This window comes from Mus pahari, chromosome 3 (assembly GCF_900095145.1).
Source record: "Mus pahari chromosome 3, PAHARI_EIJ_v1.1, whole genome shotgun sequence".
NCBI classification, from domain to species: Eukaryota; Metazoa; Chordata; class Mammalia; order Rodentia; family Muridae; genus Mus; species Mus pahari.
This window is the reverse complement of record NC_034592.1, coordinates 14,133,691-14,156,224: the sequence shown is the minus strand read 5'-3', so window position 1 is coordinate 14,156,224 and position 22,534 is coordinate 14,133,691. Positions and strand designations below refer to the sequence as shown.

Genomic DNA, 22,534 nt, shown 5'->3' with positions numbered 1-22,534 from the left:
GGCGGGAGACACAGGTGGCAGGAAGTCTATCAGCACGGGGGGCGGGACCTGCGGCTTGGTGAGGGTGGAAAGTGGTCAGCGCTTCGGGTTCTAGAGGCTAAAGGGCTAGGGGTGGTCCGTAGGGGCTGGAGGGGCGGGACCTGGGGCGTGGGGGCGGAGTCTACCTGTGAAGGGCGCGCGGCGGAGGCGGGGCCTGTTCGTGAAGGGCGGTGCGCCGGCGCCAGGCTCCTCGAGCGTGGCGGGCGGGGCCTGGAGCGTGAGGGCGCGCGGCAGGCGGGGCGGGGCGCGGCGGGAGGCGCGGCCCCTTTAAGGCTTGGCCTACGTGGCAGCCGCTAGAGCAGCCGCGGCTCAGCGAGGCCGGCCGCCGGGTACTTCCTGTGGAGGCCGCAGCAGGCGCGAGCGCCCAGGACCTGCCAGCTGAGCCTTCCGCCGCCGCCATGGGACAGAACGACCTGATGGGCACGGCCGAGGACTTCGCCGACCAGGTGCGGCCTGCCCCACAGCCCGCTGGCCGTCACGGCCCCACGGACGCCCGCCCGCGCCGTCCTGCCTGGCTCTACGGAGAAATCCGAGGGGAGGCTGGGCGGGGGTGGGGGATGGCGGCCAGGGAGGCTCCCAGGGCCCGCGGTGCTGCTCTGTGCCCTCTGCCCTCTGAACCGCGGCGGATCCTTGGGGACCTCTGGGGAAGGGGGTACTCTGTGCGCCCCGCTGCGTGGCCCCTCCGCCCTTGTCCAGGACCGTCCTGTCCCTCCCTCCTTTGCGTGGACTCTGCTCCGGTTGCCTGATCTGGGTCCACGCTGCCGAAGGAGAGGAGCCTGTCCCTTGGCTCGCCTTCCCTAGTGTACAGGTGGCATGTGAACCGCAGGGAAGGCCTGGGATGAGTCTGGGCCCGAGCGACTAGCTGGGCAGGGTTAGAGCCGGAGAGAGGCGCAGGTGGCACCACTTTTTGAAATTAAGTTCGACCCGGATGGGGTGGGAGTTGTGTGAGTGTGAGGCGTTGACTTCTGAAATTGTCCCGTTAGATCTGCGAAGTAATAATATAACCTGAACTAGCCCTGTAGGCTGAATGGTTTCGGGGCCCACCCGCCAGCCTGTTTTGGTTCACTTAGTGTGTTCGTGGCTATCGGTGATACGAGGAGGCATTTTGTGGCCTAGAGTACTCGAAGGTTGGGTGTGTGTGAGCATCTTCAAATGAGCTTCTCTCTCTCTCCTTTTGAGGGGTGTCACCTCCCCATGTAATCCTTCAGTTCTGTTGAACCATTTTCCTGGAAGCTGATCTTTTTAAAGGCATTTCTACCCCCTTTGGAAAAGTTTCTAATGTCACGATTTTGCATTAAATACATAATTTTAAAATTGTATCTGTCACAAAGACATAAAAGTTCTCAAGGACCAAGGTCTTCCTCTTGTGATGGGTTTCGTTGACATAATTCTCAGTGACCCAGTTTTATCTTCCTGAGTAGCAGTCTCTAAGAAGATGGCTTCATAGCTAAGACAAGTTTGTGAGCGGCTCACCTCAGGATCTTCAGCTGGAAAACCCTCCATTTTGCAAGTGGATTTCACAACCAGGATCAGATGAAATATCTCCAAGAAGCTGCCAACTATCTAATGATAGATTTCAACCGGAGGAAGAGTTCATCTTTTATGAAGTCCTCCATGTACTTTGTTTTGATTTAAATGAAAGAAGCCAAATCTTGGGACTGGACAGGCTTTTGTGGGGAATACAGTATCTATTTCCACTAAGTAACTGTCCTGGACTTGACAGTATCCACCACCCAGGAGGAAACCCTGGGTCTCCTACTGCTTGGTGTCCAGGGCATCTCAGGTCTGGAATTAGATTTCAGCTACACATCAGTGGAAAGATGCCCGTACTGCAGACAGCCTGCTTCTTAAAACCAAAATTCCCAATGAAGGTCCCTTCTTGAAGGGAGTAGCCTCAGAGTCCACCTGGAAGATAGCAGAGGATACCACAGGAGCTTCTGAGATATGACTCCTGCTCTTCTGAACCAGTGTCAGGACCTTCTGTGTTTATGAGCAGGCATCAGGGAACCTTCCAGTGGCCTCAGACCAGTCCTGGGAGCTTTTGTGTTGGATATTCATCTGCATCCTTGAAAACAAATTTGTCAATGAGGGAGGTGCTGATAGTCCAACTTTCTAAGTGAAAGGATCTAATGTGTTAGAAAGTGGAGTGTTACCTCTAAGGTGTTGTCAGATGGTGTCACAAATCCATGTCTTTAGAAAACAAAAGTAGAACTGAGTTTGCAAATCAGATTTGCCTGGAAAGTTGGGCTTCTCATATGAGACCTGGAAAAATGTTTCTGATGGTGACGAGAACACTGAGCTGTTAACTAGACACCTACCTTCCTGTGAGGCTGGCCATCAAGGCTCCATCTTCCCAGGGCCACAGAGAAGTTTGTCATGATCTGCACACTGGGCTTGTTACCCTGAGTCCAGCATTCCCCCATGTTGGTGCTGTTGGATATATCCTGCTGGGATCCTGCTGGCAGGTTCCAGTGAGCTACATTTCTGACCTGGCATCAAGCTCTGTGCCCTTGGGCAGCCAAGGATGAGGTCCTTTTGCTCCCAGGAACCCAGGCCCTGAAGAAAGTGCTGATATACAGGAAGTAGACCTTCAGAAGCCATCAGAAACCAAAGAGCCAGGAACTCAAAGTCATGCCTGTGTCCTGTGGCTGCTACTTAATTCAAGCTAAACAGATTGTAGAGTAGCTTCCAAGTGCATTCACATCAGGAACCAGGAACATTAGGGCTTAATGGATTCTGCCTGATGGCTGTTACTAGGGTGACAGGAAGGCTGCAGGGGGCCTTACTTTGGTGTGATGTCCTGGCAGAACTACAGGCAGTGGTGGTACAAGGCTTTACTCTTAGCACTTTTGAGGCAGGTGTATCTCTGAGTTCAAGGCCAGCCTGGTCTAGGGTAAGTTCCAGGACAGCCAGGCCACATAGAACAATACTGTTTGGAAAAAAGAAGAGTGGCAGAAGTGTAGACCCAGGAGTGGTGAGGCCTTTGTGGAAGAAGTGCCAGAGTGGGCTTGATGTGGCCTGGGTAGGGCCTGTTGTCCTGGGGCCCTGAGCCTTCCCTTCTTCAGTGCTTTGTCATTTTGTACCTATACCTTAAGGATTGGGAAGCTGACTCACTTCTTTGCTCGCTAGTCTTGACTGGAGGTTGGACAGTGCCCCCTTCTGGAGAAGTGAGGTAGAGACACTGGAGATTGGTTAGTACCTAGCCGATGAGGACTAGTCCTCACAGACTGGCTTCTATTCAGTACTTGAGTTTTAGAGTCTTACACCCATGATGCATTGGAGACCTATCCGCGGTGTTTGGTACATACTTGCTGAGGGTTCTAGAGTCAGATTAGCCACCACACTGTTGAGCAGACCCTGCCTGCCTGTTGCTGCTCTCAATTCCTGAGCTGTGGGGTCTTTGAACAGGGTCCACCAGTCAGGAAATCTAACCTGCCATTTTCTTAGACTAAGCTGCCATGGATCCATTTTTGTCCTGAACACAAAGAGGTGGTTGGTATTTCTGCTCTGCATGTTGGCAGCAGCATTCCTTGTGTCATCCTTACTTGTTTCATGGGTCCTATCTCAGGACAGCTAGGATTGTAACCTAAATCCCCTCAGTCCTTGCAGATGATAACCCTTTGAGATAGACTTGAGCTGTCTTCATTCTGCCCACATGTATGTCTGTGTACCACTTGCATACCTGATGCCCAGAGATGCCAGAAGAGGGCATCAGATCTCAGGAATTGGAGTTACAGATGATTGTGAGCTAACATATGGCTCCTGGGAACCAAACGTGGGCCCTCTGAGCTCTTCACTGCTGAGCCATTTCTTTAGCCCCTCTCCTCATTTCTTATGCTACTGGGATGCTTACTACCTATCACGAGAAGCCTGTTTTTCAACGGCTTGATTGACTGACTTTCCCACAAGCTTTCCTCATTAGCATCCACCACTGGTTTTTCCAGGCTCTGCAATGAGAACCATGGTTATGGAGTTTCTTGGTATTCATGGCCAGCATAAGCTAGGTTATCGGCAGTGGCCTGCAAGCACAGAGGGGATGTGGCTCTAGGAGCCCTTTGCAGTAGCGTGATGTGAGCCACGAGCTGTGAACAAGATACTTGTGAAGGATTTGTCGTTGTTGTTAAACTTGGCTTTTTTCCTGTGTTCAGATGCCCATCAAAGGCTGTTGACTGGTGCCCTGTGCCCACTTGATGGATACTTGTCTTTGGAAGGCAGAGCCCAGCAGATGTGCTTAGTGCAGCATATACTACACTGCATCAGTCTTGCAGCCTTGCTGGTGTGGAAGGGAGGTGTGACTTGTCTCTCCCTCCATTATTGTTTTCTACTCTTTAATCCTCTTGACCCAGACACTCCAATTAAGAGTAGCAGACTTGTCGGGATGCTTTAAATACATCTAGTGGATTGTGCTAGATTGTGTTTGTAGCAATTGAGCATCTATGGTGAGGTTCTTTGAGGAAGGAGCAGACTGCAGCAAGGCTGGGCAGGTTTGTTCATCCAGTGGGTGCAGCCCCAGTGTAATTGTGTTGGGGAACAGTTCTCATTTGGAAGCAAGTCAGAACATCTCCAGTGTCTGTGGCTGCCTGAGAGTCCACACCCTCCTGTGGTCTGCACAACTTAGTTTGGGTACTTGACAATATGAGGGCCATTTCTTGGGAGTGCTCTGAGACCCATGGTGGTGTTCTTTACTCTCATAGATTATTGGTGATTGCATCACTGCTGGCTATTTCTAGGACATTAGGACCATGAAGTAGAAACTGGGATGGTGAGTGATGTCACTTGTTCCCCCATCTAACAGAATGTTGTAGTATGTGTATTCTCTACCAGGACCCTAAAACTTAAGCATATTTGGACCTCTTTCCTTTTGTGTTTATTGTGAGATTGGGTTGTTGCTAAACATGGTCTTGAAATATTAGGTTCAAGTGAACTTCCTGCCTCAGCCTCCCAAGAAGCTGACATCACAGGCATTGTGTCATCATCCCTATTTTTTTTCTTTTTGTTTTTGTTTTTTTTGTTTTTTGTTTTTTTGTTTTTTGTTTTTTTTGAGACAGGGTTTCTCTGTGTAGTCCTGGCTGTCCTAGAACTCACTTTGTAGACCAGGCTGGCCTCAAACTCAGAAATCCACCTGCCTCTGCCTCTGCCTCTGCCTCCTCTGCCTCCTCTGCCTCCTCTCTGCCTCCTCTCTGCCTCCTCTGCCTCCTCTGCCTCTGCCTCTGCCTCCCAAGTGCTGGAATTAAAGGCGTGTGCCACCACGTCCGGCGCCTATTTTTCTTGTTTTCTTTTTTTATTACAGATTTTTTTTGACTCTGCAAGTTAGGAAGGAATCTTAGCAGCCAGTGATTGCATGGTCTTTACTTGTTGGAGGGTAGCAACCTCTCCCACCCCTAAAAGTAACTGGATCACCATGCCTTGAGCATTGCTGGCTAGGGCTAGACAAGGACGGACAGGGTGAAGACATGTGCACTGAGTGCCTGTGCTCTGACTTCAGAGCTGTTGGCTAGTCTCTGTGATGATGTCAGTGTGGCTTCTGCCATCTCTCCAGTAGGACTGAGTAAGCACATGCAGATACACACCAGGGTCACAGGCTGTGTGTCTGAAGGATTTGGGCTTCAGTGTTATGACTTCCTGTTCCCTGTCCCAGATTGAGTCTGTCTGCATTGCCGACCAAGCCAAGCCTGGACACCCCTCTGTGGGATGCCCAGGTGCTCTGCAGCTGAGATGGTAGCTTTAGCAGTGTCTTGGACTTTGAAATAGCTTTGTAACATGCTGAGTGTTTGGGCATACCCCTTACGTACACCCTCACCTAGTTCAACAGGAGGTTTAGTCAGCCTTGGGAGGGCCTGCACAGCTCATGTTCTCCCCGCTGCCCTGGTGGGGTCAGACTCTGCACTTTAGACTCTTCTTGACACGTCAGTCCATGGGCAGCTCTTTGTTCTTTCTTCTAGGCCTCCATGATATCTTTGGATTTCTTTCACCTTGCCTCTCAGCTCTTAAGGGTGGTATGAGAAAAATATGGAGTACACCTGCACGGCATTTGCACCTAGCTTCAGTAAGGTGTGCTGGTCTAATGAAACCATCAGCTGTCATCTGCACAGGGACAGAAGGGAGCCATGGATGTACAGAACTGCCCTTTGCTGGTGATTGGCACACTTGAGTTTCACTGCAGTCATTGTTGGTCTCTCATATTTGGCAGTTGTTACCTTGCTTTAGATCATACAGACTGTGAGAACATCTCAGTGCTTTCTTTCCAGCCCATAGCACAGCTGTTCGTCTGTACCACAGTTACCTCATAGGACATTAAACTTTCCAGAGAGATTTTGATGGGGTAGGAAAGGGTAGAAAAATAGAGGGATTTATTTTGCTGCCACAGTTGGAAATGCTGCTCAGAGGATAGGGTTAGGGGTGTTCTGCTGATGCTCTCCACCAGTGCTGAGGATGGCTCAGGATGTGAGGGCGCTGAGGTGTGAGAATCCCTAGGCTGGAGATATCCTGAGAGCCTTTCAGATGGTTTCTGTGTCTCCCACTTGTTAATGTGCCTCACAATTGTCATAGGAACTGTGTGTCTTGTGGTATTTCTCCTTTGATAGCTTTGGAGGGTGGCGCAAAGTTGGTAGATAGTATTAGACATCATCTTATGGTCCTGTGCCAGATGTGTGTGACGCTGTCTTTGTCTCTGGGACTAAGTGTTGATCATCATGTGTCTAGACTTAAGAGGGGAGTATCTAAAGCAGGTGTTGAGTCCTGCAGTCTGCACTGGCAAGGCACTGGACCTGCTGAAGGCCTCTGGCTTCCAGAGAGCTGGCTTGTCTCCTCTGGCTTGTTGTCCACATGATGAGGTTGCAGCCACCTCACCAGTGTGTTCTGTGGTCCTACAGTTCCTTCGAGTCACCAAGCAGTACCTGCCTCATGTGGCACGCCTCTGCCTGATCAGCACCTTCCTGGAGGACGGCATCCGCATGTGGTTCCAGTGGAGTGAGCAGCGTGACTATATCGACACCACCTGGAGCTGTGGCTACCTGTTGGCCTCATCCTTCGTGTTCCTCAACCTGCTGGGGCAGTTGAGTAAGTGCTCTCTAGACTCTCTAGTATACTTCTGGGGCATCCTGTTCCCTTGAATGATACTCCCCATTCATTGTTGTTGGCCATTGAGAAGCTATGTGTGAACTTGAGGTCTGGGTACCCCTTCCTGGGCTGAAGGCTACAAGAGCTGCTCAGCTGAGATTACAGCCCTGGGCGTTGAAATATGCCAGCCATGGTTTGGTTCTGAGCTTTTGGATGGATGGTCCATACTCAGTTCCCTTGCACGCATTTCTTTTAACTTGCTCTAGAGGTTGGACAGAAGGCAGCTGTGGTGACTCACACCTTTAACGACAGCATTTGGGAGGTAGAGGCAGGTAGAGGTTTTCTCTTTGACTTCAAGACTAACTTGGCCTATATAATAAAACAAGTTCCAGGGCAGCTGGGGCTATATAGTGAGACTGTCTATAAACAAACAAAAAAGAAGTTGGACACAGTCTTTGCTTCTAAATGCAAGAGGAGTTGCTAGAGCCTGGGCAGTTAAGTCAGTCAGATGGTATCCAGAAAGGACAAAAGGTTTCAGTCAGCACAGAACCAGGGCACTTGGGCTCACATTGGTTTTCTGACAACACATCTGGACTGCTTTCTTTCTTTCTTTTGTTTTTGTTTTTGTTTTTTGAGATAGGGTTTCTCTGTGTAGTCCTGGCTGTCCTGGAACTCACTCTGTAGACCAGGCTGTCCTTGAACTCAGAAATCTGCCTGCCTCTGCCTCCCGCGTGCTGGGATTAAAGGCGTGCGCCACCAGCGCCCAGCCTGGTGACAGCTTTCTTGCCCTTGCATGTTAGGAGGTGAGAAAGGTCTTAAACATTGTTGGATGTGCTCCATAGTGGAACAGTCAGCCCCACACTTTGTAGTTGCTGGCACAAGGAGCTGTAGCTCTCCACAGCAAAGTATGGTCTGGACTAGTGTTCTTCCAAAGCTGGGCAGGCTTCAGGGCACAGGCCCACTGCCATTAAAGCTCTGGGAAGGTGCTTTGCTTGGGGTGCAGCAGCTCAGCAGCACTGGAATGAAGGTGTTATTGTCTTGGACAGATGGTAGCCCTAACTCTGCCCTCTTTCTAGCTGGCTGTGTTTTGGTGCTGAGCAGGAACTTCGTGCAGTACGCCTGCTTTGGGCTGTTTGGAATCATCGCACTGCAGGTATACAGTCACTTAGTGGTTCTCACTCTGGGTACAGGGGTATGGGTAGGTCTCACTTTGCTTTGCTTTGGTGGAGCTATGTATGGGGTCCAGCATCTTACCCCTTCAGCCCTCCTGTGTGTCTGGCTGTCTAGAGCTATTTTTCTTTTTGGAGAAGTGGCCAGTCTTCTTTCCTATGTATGGGTTAGGAGCAGATGACCCCAAGCAGGAGCTAGCCATAGGTACTGAGCCATCATTCCCTTTTCCCTGAACTTCCGGTGGCAGAGACATAGGCCAAAGTTGTATGTGAGCTGGGAGTCATGGCATTTGACAAATAAGAATGTCTACTTACTCAGAATGGCAGAGTTAAGGAGAGTAGACTGTACTGGTGGCCTTGCCCTTGCTTTGTGCTCCAAGACATCACAGCACAACTCTGATAGACAGGCCTAGTGTGCACACTGTGCTCTGTTCTGCATACTGAGCCAAGTGGCCCTACTGATCCGCCCTCTGTGTCTCAAATAATTTTGTGTATCTTATGTTCTTACCCGTTTGAACAGTCAGCCTCATGCTGTTGTGATATCTATAGATATTGATGTAAAATGCTGATTCATTTTTTTCTCTGTTCCTTTAGACAATTGCCTATAGCATTTTGTGGGACTTGAAGTTTCTCATGAGGTAGGTGCCTTTTGGGTGGTAAGAATATAGAGTCCTTGGCCCTCTCCTGAGCACCTGTTGGCTAGTGCTACCTTCTGTAGTTCCCACTGTGCCTCTGAGAAGCAGGGTTCTGAGGGCACAGCAGAGTATCCCCCACAGCTGGAATCCTGGCTTGATAGCGAGGGGTCCTGTCTTCTAGCCCCATATTACATGGGCATGTGGACTGAGGGTCTGAGCAGAAGTGGGCAGAGACCAGAGCTTGGTTCCGTGTACATCCAAGGAGCTTCCTGTTGGTTCACTTGAGGCTGGTCCTTTGTACTCAGCTTGGTCTGGTCCCATTGAATGGTGGTTTGTTTTGGAGAAAGGGAAGGGTGGGCCTTGGTGTGTTCATGCCAGACTCTTGCTCTGGCTTTGTGGACGGACACCTGGTGATTGTAGCTGACGTTTCTGTTCCTCAGGAACCTGGCTTTAGGAGGAGGTTTGCTGCTGCTCTTGGCAGAATCCCGCTCAGAAGGGAAGAGCATGTTTGCCGGTGTCCCAACCATGCGTGAGAGCTCCCCCAAGCAGTACATGCAGCTTGGAGGAAGGGTCCTGCTGGTCCTGATGTTCATGACCCTCCTTCACTTTGATGCCAGCTTCTTTTCTGTGAGTACCCAAACCATATGCTACCTGTTGGCATAGCTGTGGCTCAGCACAGCCTGAGGAGACAAGCTCATGCTTATAAATGAGAGAGGCCAGTGCCCTCTCTGCAGACTTCTGACTTTTCTTCTTTAGAGTTCAATTCACACTGTGGGCCAGTACATTCTGATTTTTTTATATATCACATGGAGAAGCAGAGCTGTCAGAAAAGCATTGTTGGGAAGGCATACCCAGAATGAGTAGGTAGGCGGGTGTAGATGAACTGAACTCAGTTATGGTATAGAGACCTACCAGGGTAGCACTGCAGCTGTTACTCATCTTCCACAGATCTTTTACACTGAAATACAGTGCTGGGAGACTGAGAGGTGGCTCACTGGTAAAGACTGATTTCTCTGCAGTCATGAGGACCATACATCAAACCTTAGCATGAGAGTAACTTGTCAGGCATCCAGCAAATGCCTGTAAAATGGCCTTTGAGAGGAGCAGAGGCAGGAGGATTATTTGGATTGCTGCTTCCATCCTACCTGAGATGAGCTCTAGGTTCAGAAGAGATCCGACTTGAAAAAGGACTATCTGGAGAGTGATAGAGGATATCCAGTACTCTGTTCTGGCCTCTGCCCTCCCACACAAACACAAATTTATTTACTAATTTTTATTTTTTTATTGTTGCTTGGCCAGATGTGGCACAGAGCTGTGTCCAGGAAGCAGAGGTAAGATTTTAAGTTCAAGGTCAGTCTGGGTTACATAGACCCTGAAAAGCCATCTTTCATTTTCTGGCCAGAGAACTTTTTACATGCTTCCACATTTTCCCTTGTTATGAATTCAGTCTTTGCACCCTTGTTTCACTATTAGCAGTCAGAATCCAGAGCAGCTCCATGTTGGCCTGACGGCTTTGCTGCTGCTAAGTCTCTTCTGCCAGCTAAACGTTCTGTGTTCTGCGAGGTCCCAGTGAAGCTAGGTCACTGCAGCTTGCTTCCTTTTTGTTGTTGTTGTTTTTTGTTTTTGTTTGTTTTTTCCAAGACCTTGGCTGTACTGGAACTCAGTCTATAGACCAGGCTGGTCTTGAACTCAGAGTTCGAGATTAAAAGCATGTGCTAGCCTGGCCTTCATTGCAGTTTTCTATTTTCTTTTTTTGTTTTGTTTTGTTTTTTCGAGACAGGGTTTCTCTGTGTAACCCTGGCTGTCCTGGAACTCACTCTGTAGACCAGGCTGGCCTTGAAATCAGAAATCCACCTGCCTCTGCCTCCTGAGTGCTGGGATTAAAAGGCGTGCGCCACCACGCCTGGCCCTTATTGCAGTTTTCTAACAAGAATGGCCTTGGCTCTGGTTTATAAATCCCTGTCTCATGTTTACTGTTTATGTTAACAGGATGGTGGCCAAGGCCATTAAACACCACCAGTGAAGTCTGTCTTTCCTTGTCAGCTCTTCCCAGAGTAGCCTTCACTGCTCCAGTCCTGACAATATGGTTCTCTAGATGCCTCAGAGTCTGACAATTATTCCATTCCAGTCAGGTGCTTCTTTAGGAATAGACACACATTTTAAAAATATTTTTATGTGCATTGTTGTTTTGCCTATAGGTATATGTGAGGGCAGTCAGATCTTGGAGTTACAGTTGTGAGCTGCCATGTGGGTGCTGGGATTTGAACCTGGATCCTCTAGGAAGACCAGTCAGTGCTCTTAACCACTGAGCCATCTCTCCAATGCAGCCATACTTCCTGATTCTTTTTTTTTTTTTTTTTTTTTTTTTTTTCGAGACAGGGTTTCTCTGTATAGCTCTAGCTGTCCTGGAACTCACTTGGTAGACCAGGCTGGCCTCGAACTCAGAAATCNNCCNGCCTCTGCCTCCCGAGTGCTGGGATTAAAGGCCTGCGCCACCAGGCCCGGCTTACTTCCTGATTCTTGACATCAGTTTTCTTAGTTTGTTTTCTGTTGCTGTAACTGAATACCACAGAAGGGATAAATATACAGAATGATCCTTTACTCAGTTTATGCTTCCGGAGGCAGGGAAGCCCAAGGTCAAGAGGTCACATCTGGTGGGTCTTGTGGTAAGGACACTGTAGATTACCAAGAGAACACATGGTATCCCATGGTGAGTCTGGGAAGTAAGCTTCCTGTTATGGGCTAATCACCCATCAGAACCTTAACTGGCAAACAGGACTGATAGGATTTAGGGGATTTTCCAACACATGGCATTTGGGAGAGTGCATGTAAAGCCATAGCACCTTTAATACAGAACTCTTTTTGTAAGGCTAATATTCTGTATTGTTTCAGGGTTTGTGTGTTCCAACTCTAAGTCCTGGTGGAAGTTATGTGAGCCTGGCTCAGATACAAGTGTGCTCAGCGTTTGACCTTTAGTTTGAATGTCATTTCTTTTTGAATCTGTGCAGATTATCCAGAACATTGTGGGCACAGCTCTGATGATCTTAGTAGCCATTGGTTTTAAAACCAAGCTGGCAGCTTTGACTCTTGTCGTCTGGCTGTTTGCCATCAACGTGTATTTCAACGCCTTCTGGACAATCCCGGTATATAAACCCATGCACGACTTCCTGAAATACGACTTCTTCCAGACCATGTCAGTGATTGGAGGCCTGCTCCTGGTGGTGGCTCTTGGTCCAGGGGGTGTCTCCATGGATGAGAAGAAGAAAGAGTGGTAACACACAGATCCCTCCCCTCCCTGGCTGAGGCACAAGGCCCTGGACTGGTTCAGGGTAGAGTCAACAAACTGCCAGTGTTTATGTGTCCTTTTCCCTTCCCCTCCCTTGGTAAAGGCACAGATGTTTTGAGAACTTTATTTGCAGACACCTGAAAATTGGAGGTAAAATCTTTGGAAATAGTCTGGAGTCTGACTGTCCAGGGCTGGCCAGCTGGATGGTCACTCCTTAGCCAAGGCTTGGAGAAGACAGTGTGCTGGGCTGTGGCCTCATTCCTCCTGTTCCTTTTGGGGAAGTCATACTGAGCTGTACTTTATCATTCAAAGCAGTTTCCCTCCTTAGTTTTGAGTTTACATCCTTAGCTCAAACTACTAAATGACTTAGGATAGTCCAGCCAAACACCAAACAAACGGTTAAACCTCCAGTTCAGAATTCTACCAGTGGCCCCAGCACTGCTTCTGCCCCTGTATTTTATAGGATCAGTGAAGATGTTAGAGAAACCAAGTCAAGAACAGTACAGTATTGGAAAGGTGGGTGTTACTGCCAGCCCATGTCCTTGATGTTAGCCAGCTGGATGCTGTTTACTGGGTGAAAGGTACCTTGGGAGTTTCCATGGCTCCAAGCAGGGATGGGATGGGGTAAGTAGCAGGAAGTTCTTAGAAAGCTGCTATCCCTCAAGCTTGGTGGTGGAAAGGGCAGGAAAGCAGGCTGCTCACAGGACGGGCCCACACAACCACCATGGAGCCAGCCCGGGGAACAGCGATGCCATGAGGCCCGGAAGTGAGGAGCCCCAGTACTCAAGACACCCAGGCTCAACCCAGTTACCTCACACTTGACCTTCTCAGAGCAAGGCCTGAACTCCACAGGTTGTGGTCCCCCAACCCCCAGCTTAACTCCCTGTTCCAGGCTGAGCTGACCCCATCGACAGCCCTGATGCCACCATTCCCCTGAGGCTGTTGCTTGCTCAGATTTTTGTCAACTTGCTCTGCTGGATGCAGCCAAGATACTTTTTACAATTTGTGATGCCTTACCAATTTGATCTCAGTCCTGTATTTAAAGTTTTCTAACATTGCCTTACACCGTGTTTCTCTTTTTGGGGGAGGGGTGGGGTGTCTAATGCTGTGGTCTTGCTCATCTGCATGGTAGTGCCATGAGGGTAGTTGGGTTCCTCCTGGATCTCTCCCAGGTCTGTTGGAGAGAACAGACAGACTTAGAACCCCTGGAGGGAAGCTGGCAGCTTACCTCACCCTTGGGTACAGAGTCTCGGAGTTCCTCCTTTCTGGCATCAGCTGGGTAGGCAGGACTTTGTTCTCTGAGTCACCTTGGGTCAGTCCCTTGTCTTGCTGGCTCTGCAGGCTGAATCCACCTTTTCAACATCAAGCCCATGTTTTATTGCAGCCTTATGGCCTGCCTGTTCCTCCCAAGTGAGTTCCAGCAGTGGCCCAGGCCATGCTATTTCTTTACCACAGAGCTGCCTCAGTGTACAGCCACCTGCAGTGGTAGCCCCATGACATTCCAGTCTGTGGAGTGGGGCAGACCCTGGGAGGGAGGCAAGTGCATGGTGTGCAGCAGAAGCCCTCGTCCCAGGGGTACCCAGCCCTTTGACCAGCCTCCTGTGGGGTACGCCTGGGACGGGAGAAAACAATGATATACATATTGGTTTGGTAAAAATGATAATACATATTGGTTTGGCAAACGTTTTCTGAAGATGCTTTAGCTTTATGTGGGAATAGGTATAAACCTCATTTTTATGCTGTATTTTATATCTTAGTTGTGTTTGAAAATGTTTTGATCTTTGGAAACATCAAAATAAATAATGGCATTTGTGGTATATAGTGTGATCCTATGTGGTGACCAGCCAGAGCCGGAACCTGGCTAGGTTTCAGGATGCTATAGTGAGCTATAGCAAGGGTCACTGAACACTACAGAGAAAGCCATGCATGGAGAGGAATCTTCAAGTCCCTGCCGCTGACATCTTCTGAACAGAACCCCCAGGCCCACTCTGGACAACAGCCAATGTCAGGACATCAGTGGCCAGTTCCAAGGACATCCAAAGGCTTTCTTTTGCAGGCTTCATCTCCCCAGTTGCTTAAAGGAACTGAAGTTCTTGGGCTTGTGATGATGGCTCTTGAACTTCTTGGTCAAGGAGGTGAGCTGCTTCTGTGAAAGCAGAAAATGCTGACCACGGCCTCTGTAGGTTCATAGGGAAGGCACTGCGTGTCTAAGGCTGAAGAGCCTCAAGTCTGCTTTCTCAACACTTCTATTGCTGGGTCAGTGTGGGACCTGGGAGAGGGCGGTACAGGTGACTACAGACTTTGTCTACCTTGCTCCTCTCTGACAGAATACTCAGTCTTGCCCCATAGAGAGGGAGCGGTGCCCAGCAGCCAAGTCCCCGAGCAGTCAGGACTTAATTCCTACAGACCTTCGGAAGTGGCCTTGGCTTCCATCCATATTTTAGGCTGCTACCCGACAAGTGCACTTGCAGAATTTGCTGAGTAGCCCCCTACCTTCAGCACTTTGCAGCCCACCACTCACCTTCCTCAGGTTACGGCCCCTCTTGTGGCCCACTCTGGCCTCTCCTCTCTCTCTAGTGCTCTTCTCTTCTGAATGCTCCGGCTTCTCATCCTGTTGGTCTGTCAGAAAGTCTTCAGGAGTGTCACCGTTCTCAGGCTTGCCTGGTTCTCTCTTTGTGAACAGCTCAGCTGGAAGGAACAAACACTTGGCTGAGCTGGCCATAGGTAAAAGCATCCCTCCCTTTCCTGGGAAAAGTGGCTCACAGCAGGATCACAAGATACCTAGCAGGAGACGGGGGCAGGGACTGGACTGGGCCTGCTTACGCGGATATAGGTCTGTCATGCTGTCGTCGCTCCAGGCGCCTCCCTCGTCACTGGAATCTGGCTCCCAGAAACCTGTTCTCTGGCCTGGGAGCTCATCACCATTCGTCTGGTCCTCCCTCTTCTTCCTCTTGTGTAGAAGGCAGGCAGGGACATACTCCACACCTTGTTTCTGACACTCTTCATCTAGGAGACTAGCACGCTCATTACACTGGTACCCTCTTGGTGCACAGCTAAGCTATGGGTTGTACTGTGCCACAGTTCTGTCCTTTATCCTACCAGATAGGGGTGGGCAGCCAAAGGCTGTGGACCTCAGGAACTTGGAATGAGGCTTCAGGGATGGCACTTATTAGGGTCACCACTGCTGTCCTCAGGTACTGTGGAGTCTGAACTACTTGGGTCAGCACCATCTCCATGGGTGAGGGATACCAGCTCTAACCATCATTGCTCATGAGTGACAGTCTGACTGGGACTTGGCATCTGATAGAACTAACTGTTCTGCTACCTCCAGTCTTCCCTACTTCATCTTTGACATCTACTTCTAGGACCATTGTGGTCTCCTCCAGTGCTCTCAGCAGGCCAGTTAGCTACAATAACCAGCCTGCCACCCTAAAAGGCCTCACTGTGCTTTGGCTCTGTCTCAGCTCTTTGATACATCTTTATAATTCTAACAAAGGCACATCCAAACCTTAGCTTGCCACCTGTCAGTGCAGCCCAGGTGCCAACTCTTGAAGCTCCTGCATGAGTGGGAGGAGCTGGCTGTGCTGCACCAGCAGAAACAGTCGACAGATTCCGTACCTTCCCACCCTCTGAAATCTGCCTGTTAGGGCAGGACAGGCAATGCAGTCCCTGAAGCCTTCCACTCATCCCAGCCTCTGCAAACCCCAACCCTCCATTCTCCCTGCTTAATTCCTCCATCCAGGTCACCTAATCTCAGTCCCTCGTACCCTCATCTTCCTGTGGTGGCATGGATGGGAGGTTTTCACCTCCCTCATGCTCAAGCTGGCCCCATCCTCCCTCCCTAACCCACATGGAAGTTAAAATAACCACAGGAGTCTCCACTCTCAATCGCTTGGGATGCCTTCCCATCCATCCCTGGCCATACCCAACAATATTGGAGGCTGTCTGCAAGTCCCCTTTTCTGCTCAAGCCACCAACCCTTTAGCTGCAAGACCCCTCATCCTCTGGAGCCTACAGGACTGTTTGCACCAATCCTGCTCCTGAGGACAGTCTTCAAGGCTCTCCTGCAGTATGGATGACTATGGACCCGTCCTATCACTAGAGTACTGTAGCCTGGGAGCTGCCCTGGGATCGTCCCTGCTGTGGAGTATCAGGCCTCCACCGCACTCCTTCCCACCTACTTCTGGCTTTGCAGTGGGGAGGTCAGGAGCCACTGGCTTCCTCACTGTGCAAGATCAGGCAAGTGCATCAATAAAGGATCAATGATGGTCAAGGCACCTCTCTGGCTTTTTGGGGGCAGGGAGCATGCATGCAAAGGCCTGAGTTTCTGGGGGGTGACTTACATTGATGAAGTGCTCTCTGATACCTCCGGCCCTGGGTGTGCCTCAGCACATGTTCTGGGGATTTATTGATGTGCCTCAGGGTGAGTTTGCAGAAGAGTTGGTGCCTACAGGGCAAACAGGTGGGTATGGAGGGGCAGTGCATGCAAACAAATGATCCATCTGCTGGGAGTGCTCTGCATTTAGTCTCAGTGTCTGGATTTTGAAGAAGGCATGGTGGCCTTTAATTCCAGCACTCAAGAGGCAGAGGCAGGCTTTGAGGTCAGCCTGGTCTACATAGTGAATTCCAGGCCAACCCAGCTACACAGGCTTACAAACAATTCCACTCAGTATCTGGGATCAAGGACCCAGATTGTTATCCAAGAAATTGCAGTTTCACACTGCATGCTTGGCAGTCAGACAGCTCAGGGAATTCTATATGAGGATATATTAACCACACAACCATAGACAGGATCCCCAAACAGTGAAGATGGCACTGCCCAGCCTGGCTTCAGGAAACTATATGCAAGGGCCACAAGCTCTGTCCTGATAAAAGTGTCACAGTGGGAGGCCCCTACATGCTCAGAACAGGGGGCACAGGCTCTGCTCCTAGGCTCTGGCCGGCCAAACTACGTACCGATTCTTTGTGCTGGGCACAATGTGTGGCTCGAAAGCTGCGTAATCGAAGTTAGAGAAGGCACTTGACAGCCGCTGGTACTTCTTGCCGCGGGTGTAGACCTGGAGCTCCGGCAGACGGCAGGGCAGCTCATGGCCAGTTAGGGAGCAGCGAACCTGCGGATCAACCTCTGGTCAGAAGGTGGTTCTCGCCAGTTCCGCCCCCCCCCCCCCGCACTGTCCTTCCAGGTCCCACGCTTTCTAGGCACAATACTCCTTGGTTCCCCTCCTTTCCGGCCACGGTCCTCCGAGGTTCCGCTCCTCCCAGATCCCGTTCCTTCCTGGCCCTACTCTCCCCGTCACGGTTCTCTTCCGACCTTGTGGGTGTTGGGCAGTAGTCTCAAGCTGGGGTGCTGGCGCAAGAATGCGAGCACATCAGAGGGTGGTTCGTCCATGATCGGAGATGCCCCTCTGACGCCGCAGCCACCACGTGAGGCAGAGCACCGTCCCGGAAGGAAGCAGATTTCTCGGTCCCGGAAGTGCTCAAAGATGGCTGCTGTGATGGCTTTGGCTGTGCTGCCGCGACGGATGACGCGGTGGCCGCAATGGGTTTACGCGGGACCGGTAAGCGGGGATTCAGAGAGGATCCTGCCCAAGAAGAGGGATCGGGAGGGCCGGCCCGGAGTAGAGTGGGGCCGAGGAGGACCCTGCCCAAGAGGACTTAGCCCTGGGTGGAGCGGTGCCAGGGAGTACCCTGCCCAAGAAGACATAGCTTCAAGTTGAGTGGGGCTGGGTTAGACCGTGTCAGGTGCTTGCACTTGGCAGACTTGGGGTTCCCTGGATTTAGACCCTCGGCCTGTCTGGTCCCCGCAGGCCCCGTTATGCGCTGTCAGGAGGAGCGTCTTTGGGTTTTCTGGCCGCTCAGGTGAGAAGGGCTTAGACCTGGGTGCGGTTGATGCACCTTTCTTTTCAGCCCACAGTGGCTTACTGGGTGTATTGTACTGGGAGAGGCTGGGCACATGTGCTGTTAATTGCTACCTTTGCCATACATTTTTCTCTGGGGTATAACCGGTCCTCTCGAGGAATTGGCCACCCAGTTCTGTTTGTTCTAGGACTTCTGACCCCATGCCAGTGTTGTAAAACTTCCTCCAGGGATGGTCTGTAGACCACGCAGGTGTTGCAGTTCTACTGCTGAGACAGCCGCCGCTAAAGCAGAGGACGACTCTATTCTCCAGTGGCTCCTGCTTTTAATCCCTGCTACTGCTTTTGGCCTGGGGACTTGGCAGGTGAAGATCGGGGTCGAATTTGGGTGGCTCCGAGGCTTGGACTCCACTGATACCTGCTTAGCTTACGTTGTTTCTATAGGTCCAACGTCGGAAATGGAAGCTGAAACTTATTGCAGAATTAGAGTCTCGAGTCATGGCTGAGCCCATCCCTCTACCTGCAGAGTGAGTGTGGCTGCCCACTTTTTTCTATTCCACTTAACGGGCGGCAGTGGGGCCCTTGCTTCTGTTTGGTGTAATTTGCTGTCCTTTGGCGAGAACCGTTTCCCCGCTAAACTGCCTGCTGACTGCATTTATGAAGTTGGACGCAGAACATAAATAGCAAAGATTTATTTTTGGTGTCAGATTTCCCTTTTCAGGTCTTCAGGGATCCTCCAAAGCAGTGACAGTTCATTGTAGCACTGGTGGGTGATGGTCTTTAAAACACGTTCTCTAAGTTTATTGTATTGCCCTCTTGAATTTTAAAGTTTTGTCCTTCAGGGTAGGTAACAGGTGGAGTTTGGACTCACGTTTTGTTAATGTATATACTGTAGCCATACAGAAACCCACACTTTTCTTGAAAGCCTGGGCTCTGGTTATCACAGACATCTCTATACCTTTGGCATCAAAGGTTGTTGGTCACCCCTATGGAGGACCTGTCTGATGATCCTCACTGAGCCTTTCTGCTTAAAGGATCGATTCTGACAAGCCTGGCTTACCCACAGCCCTTCCTTTTCTCTTATAGCCCAATGGAACTGAAAAACCTGGAGTACAGGCCAGTGAAGGTCAGGGGGCACTTTGACCACTCCAAAGAGTTGTACATAATGCCTCGGACCATGGTGGACCCTGTCCGAGAGGCCCGTGATGCCGGCAGACTATCCTCAACTGAAAGTGGGGCCCATGTAGTTACTCCTTTCCATTGCTCTGACTTGGGGTGAGTAATGCATGGCTGAGCCTGTCAGCGTCCCTCAGTGTGCTCAACATTAACACCCCGGGGAGTCCATGAGAGCCAACACTGGTAATTCCCAATGTCTCCAACATTAAGCAACCCTTTTTTTAAAAAAGAAAAAAACACCAAAAACTTTGAGTACACTGTAGCTGTCTTCAGACACACCAGAAGAGGGCATTGGATCCCATTACAGGTGGTTGTGAGCCACCATGTGGTTGCCGGGTATTGAACTCAGGACCTCTGGAAGAGCAGTCAGTGCTCTTAACCACTGAGCCATCTCTCCAGCCCATTAAGCAATTTTCTTTCAGTTCATTGCTAGGGTTTGAATAGCTAAGGCTTAGCAGGGAAGGCTGAATCCACAAAATAAACCATTTATATGGCCAGTAGATAAATGCTGAAGTGACCATTAGTGACATCTGTTTGGAACTCTTTCTCACCCAAAGGGTGACTTTTATTATTGCTCCAGAGTCACCATCCTGGTTAATAGAGGATTTGTTCCCAGGAAGAAAGTGAATCCTGAGACCAGGCAGAAAGGCCAGGTAAGTCATATGGCTCTTCAGCCTGAGATGTATATGGTTAAGTCACCTTGTCTCTGTACAGGACTCCTGTAAAAAGCAATCCTGCCTTCTCTTGTAGGTTCTGGGAGAAGTAGACCTAGTTGGCATAGTGAGGCTCACAGAAAACAGGAAGCCCTTTGTTCCAGAGAACAGCCCAGAAAGGAATCACTGGTATTATCGAGACCTGGAAGCTATGGCCAAGCTAACAGGAGCGGACCCCATCTTCATTGATGCAGACTTCCGTATGTTGTGGTCAGCCTGCGTTGGGAGAGCATGTGCTATTGGATAGTATTTCAGAGAAGAATCTTAGTATGTGGTGTAGAAGCCATTTTTGTGAAGAACGCGGCTACTTTTTGCTATTGTCTGAAGTCTTCCTGAGGCTAGTACTAATTGCATTGACAGTCTCAAAAGAGCCCAGCAGAGACTTTGTTCTCTGGTTCCACTTAGGGGCCTGACAGGAGTTGACTACTGTCTCCACAGAAAGCACAACCCCCGGCGGACCCATTGGCGGTCAGACGAGAGTGACTCTGAGGAACGAGCACATGCAGTACATCATTACCTGGTTAGTCCTGCCTCATTAGCCCCTCCACTCACACACAAGCTGACTACACAGGCTGACAGACTTCTTTCAACCACAGGTATGGACTGTGTGCGGCCACATCATATTTGTGGTTCCAGAAATTTGTACGTCGGGCACCCGTTGTGTGAAGTTAAGGAGCCTGCTCCCAAAACCATAAAATAAAGATCTCGATATGTAAAACCACGGCTCAGTCTGAAGACATTTTACAGGGGACAGCAGCAATCTGAGCACACTCACACAAATAATAAATAACCAAGGGCAGTCAAGATAGTTTTGTAATATTTATGTACAGAAAACTTAAGTGTACATTTAACCCAATTTAGTGGCGAGTTCTTTAGCCTTTGCCTTTTCCAGCTTGGCAATGCGAGCCACAGACTTCGGACCCAGGACATTGCCTCCCCAGTGGCGACGGATCTGAAATAACAGAAGCAGTAGTCATTAGCCTGACCCCTTACCCTATTGCATAGATCAATATTTTATGCATCAATCAAAATCAAGCCTGTGGCCTGTATAGAGCTGCTCTCACCTCATCATATCTGTCATTATAATTGGTCCTAATAGCTTCCACCAGCTTAGCCAGAGCACCCTTGTCTTCCCTGGGAAGGTAATGAGGAAGGTCCTGTTACTGTTTGAGAAGCAGCAGAGTAAACCCTCTCCCCACCCCCTTTTGCCTCAGACAACAGTGTGACCACATAGTTGATTCAGGTGAAGAAATTCTTAGCCATCATTGGCAAATGGTCCAAAGCCGGAGGGTAAGGTGTGGGTGCATGAATACTCACGAGTTGACCTGTGTGAAGGCAACAGTGGTGCATGTTTTCCTGTGGACCAGGCGCCCCAGCCTGGCCTTTCCNTTGATGATGCAGTAGGGCACCCCCATCTTTCGACACAGGGCCGGCAGGAAGACCACCAGCTAGAAACAAACATGAGCTGTAGGTTTTTCCCGGCAGAAGCAATAGCTAGCTGCACAGATGCGTTGTGGCAATTGCTCAGGGTTAAAAAGCTCAGTAATTATACTTCAAGGTCACTTCAGTCAAAGATTCACATCATTGCAAGAGCCACACCACTCACCCCCAGCAAGACGACACCCTTCCAGAAGCCACGCAGAACCTCCCACACCTACCTCAATGGGGTCTACGTCATGCGCAATCACCACCAGCTGCGCCTTCTTGTTCTCCACCAAGGTGGTGACTGTATTGACTCCTGGAACACAACACAACCACTTTGCCTGAGTGCTCTGGCTGCTGCAGTCACAAAAAAGCAGCTCCACTAAGCTGCGACTCAGGGTTAAAAAGCTCGATCTACCCTTCACAATACTCAGGTGAAGAAATTCATACATCATTGCACAGCCTGTCTTCCCATCCTCCCTTCCCGGGGGCAGGGAAGCACTGACCCGCTCGAAGGACAGGTGGTCTCTTGGTTGGGACGTCCCCTTTGCCAGCAGCTTTCTTCTCAGCACGGGCCAGCAGCCTTTGCTTCTTCTCTTGCTTTGTCTCTGGCCTGTACTTGTGGGCGAGCTTAAGCAGCTGAGTAGCTGGAAAAAAACATTCAACCCGACTCTAAGCCTCAATCCCTTTAGAGGCGCTGGGGCTGCTCAGCAATCTCACGCACAGGCCCAATTCTAACCTGTCACTTAACCTGGCGTTGACAAGTCGTGTCTGGCCTCCTAACCCTGTATGGCTGTGGCACATGCCATTAATGCCAGTACCCAGGAGACTAAGGCAGCAATGCTGAGCTCCACTAGAGACCCTGATCCCCCAACAAAACTACCCTATTGTGGTACACGGTTGAGAAGGCAGGTCAACACGGGGCACCTTCCTCACCCAACTCCGCCCCTTCAGGGGACCCCCCCCACTGCCACCTCTCTCTCTTCATAGCTGTATTAATGTGGCCATACTCTGGGTGCCGAAGCTCACCTGTCTGCCTGTCCAGCGCCTGGGTGAACTGGTTAATGGCAGGAGGGACTTTGAGCCGCTTGTAGAGGATGGCTCTTTGCCGCTGCAGCCTGATGTAGCGGGGCCATTTGACGAAGCGCGTTAGATCTCTTTTGGGCTGGATGTCCTGTCC

The 22,534-nt window shown here is 50.2% G+C and overlaps 4 protein-coding genes and 3 non-coding genes across 10 annotated transcripts in view; 2 read left to right on the top strand and 5 right to left on the bottom strand.

Moving 5' to 3' along the window:
* The first annotated feature begins 302 nt into the window (after nt 1–302).
* Surf4 (surfeit 4) lies at nt 303–13,250 on the top strand. The gene is made up of 6 exons (XM_021192337.2): nt 303–485; nt 6,912–7,098; nt 8,175–8,251; nt 8,862–8,905; nt 9,343–9,529; nt 11,911–13,250. The coding sequence occupies exons 1-6, from the start codon at nt 438–440 to the stop codon at nt 12,175–12,177; spliced, it is 810 nt and encodes a 269-aa protein (XP_021047996.1). The 5' UTR covers nt 303–437; the 3' UTR covers nt 12,178–13,250.
* Nucleotides 11,911–17,620, bottom strand: Surf2 (surfeit 2). Of its 2 annotated transcripts, none has more exons than XM_021193141.2 (6): nt 17,500–17,620; nt 17,145–17,299; nt 16,532–16,635; nt 15,012–15,194; nt 14,710–14,876; nt 11,911–14,334 (listed from the first exon to the last, which is right to left on the bottom strand). In XM_021193141.2, the coding sequence occupies exons 1-6, from the start codon at nt 17,575–17,577 to the stop codon at nt 14,248–14,250; spliced, it is 774 nt and encodes a 257-aa protein (XP_021048800.1). In that variant the 5' UTR covers nt 17,578–17,620; the 3' UTR covers nt 11,911–14,247. The 2 variants fall into 2 exon arrangements, with proteins under 2 accessions (XP_021048800.1, XP_029391830.1); XM_029535970.1 differs by lacking the exon at nt 11,911–14,334 and adding an exon at nt 14,359–14,457.
* On the top strand, nt 17,473–20,650 carry LOC110318261 (surfeit locus protein 1). Of its 3 annotated transcripts, none has more exons than XM_021193137.1 (9): nt 17,473–17,746; nt 17,996–18,047; nt 18,235–18,408; nt 18,488–18,570; nt 19,130–19,318; nt 19,800–19,872; nt 19,970–20,132; nt 20,371–20,452; nt 20,529–20,650. In XM_021193137.1, the coding sequence occupies exons 3-9, from the start codon at nt 18,277–18,279 to the stop codon at nt 20,596–20,598; spliced, it is 792 nt and encodes a 263-aa protein (XP_021048796.1). In that variant the 5' UTR covers nt 17,473–17,746; nt 17,996–18,047; nt 18,235–18,276; the 3' UTR covers nt 20,599–20,650. The 3 variants fall into 3 exon arrangements, with proteins under 3 accessions (XP_021048796.1, XP_021048794.1, XP_029391829.1); XM_021193135.1 differs by having other exon boundaries at nt 17,479–17,746; nt 18,275–18,408; XM_029535969.1 differs by lacking the exon at nt 17,996–18,047 and having other exon boundaries at nt 17,664–17,746; nt 20,529–20,647.
* Nucleotides 20,651–20,727: 77 nt separating this feature from the next.
* Nucleotides 20,728–22,534, bottom strand: part of Rpl7a (ribosomal protein L7a) — a 2,265-nt gene continuing 458 nt past the window's right edge. The window contains exons 3-8 of the mRNA XM_021193655.2: nt 22,384–22,534; nt 21,861–22,001; nt 21,591–21,670; nt 21,250–21,380; nt 20,997–21,066; nt 20,728–20,884 (exon numbers count right to left, since the gene is read on the bottom strand). The exon at nt 22,384–22,534 is cut by the window's right edge and continues 6 nt beyond it. Coding sequence (XP_021049314.1) covers nt 20,780–20,884; nt 20,997–21,066; nt 21,250–21,380; nt 21,591–21,670; nt 21,861–22,001; nt 22,384–22,534 — 678 coding nt within the window. The 3' untranslated portion in view covers nt 20,728–20,779. The remainder of the gene's footprint in view (nt 20,885–20,996; nt 21,067–21,249; nt 21,381–21,590; nt 21,671–21,860; nt 22,002–22,383) is intronic.
* On the bottom strand, nt 21,137–21,204 carry LOC115063673. Its single transcript, XR_003843556.1, has one exon. It is a non-coding gene; the product is annotated as a small nucleolar RNA SNORD36 (small nucleolar RNA).
* On the bottom strand, nt 21,452–21,522 carry LOC115063671. Its single transcript, XR_003843554.1, has one exon. It is a non-coding gene; the product is annotated as a small nucleolar RNA SNORD36 (small nucleolar RNA).
* Nucleotides 21,743–21,814, bottom strand: LOC115063672. Its single transcript, XR_003843555.1, has one exon. It is a non-coding gene; the product is annotated as a small nucleolar RNA SNORD36 (small nucleolar RNA).

Excerpts from the sequence above, each read along its gene's own strand:
- Surf2 (XM_021193141.2), bottom strand. The coding sequence starts at position 17,577 with ATGGACGAACCACCCTCTGATGTGCTCGCATTCTTGCGCCAGCACCCC. Across the intron at positions 16,636-17,144 it reads GTGCCCAGCACAAAGAATCG|GCACCAACTCTTCTGCAAAC; the intron begins GTACGTAGTTTG and ends TTTGCCCTGTAG. Across the intron at positions 14,877-15,011 it reads CATGACAGACCTATATCCGC|CTGAGCTGTTCACAAAGAGA; the intron begins GTAAGCAGGCCC and ends TGTTCCTTCCAG.
- Surf4 (XM_021192337.2), top strand. The coding sequence starts at position 438 with ATGGGACAGAACGACCTGATGGGCACGGCCGAGGACTTCGCCGACCAG. Across the intron at positions 7,099-8,174 it reads CAACCTGCTGGGGCAGTTGA|CTGGCTGTGTTTTGGTGCTG; the intron begins GTAAGTGCTCTC and ends CCCTCTTTCTAG. Across the intron at positions 8,906-9,342 it reads GACTTGAAGTTTCTCATGAG|GAACCTGGCTTTAGGAGGAG; the intron begins GTAGGTGCCTTT and ends TCTGTTCCTCAG.
- LOC110318261 (XM_021193135.1), top strand. The coding sequence starts at position 17,576 with ATGATCGGAGATGCCCCTCTGACGCCGCAGCCACCACGTGAGGCAGAG. Across the intron at positions 18,571-19,129 it reads CCCATCCCTCTACCTGCAGA|CCCAATGGAACTGAAAAACC; the intron begins GTGAGTGTGGCT and ends TTTCTCTTATAG. Across the intron at positions 19,319-19,799 it reads TTCCATTGCTCTGACTTGGG|AGTCACCATCCTGGTTAATA; the intron begins GTGAGTAATGCA and ends TTATTGCTCCAG.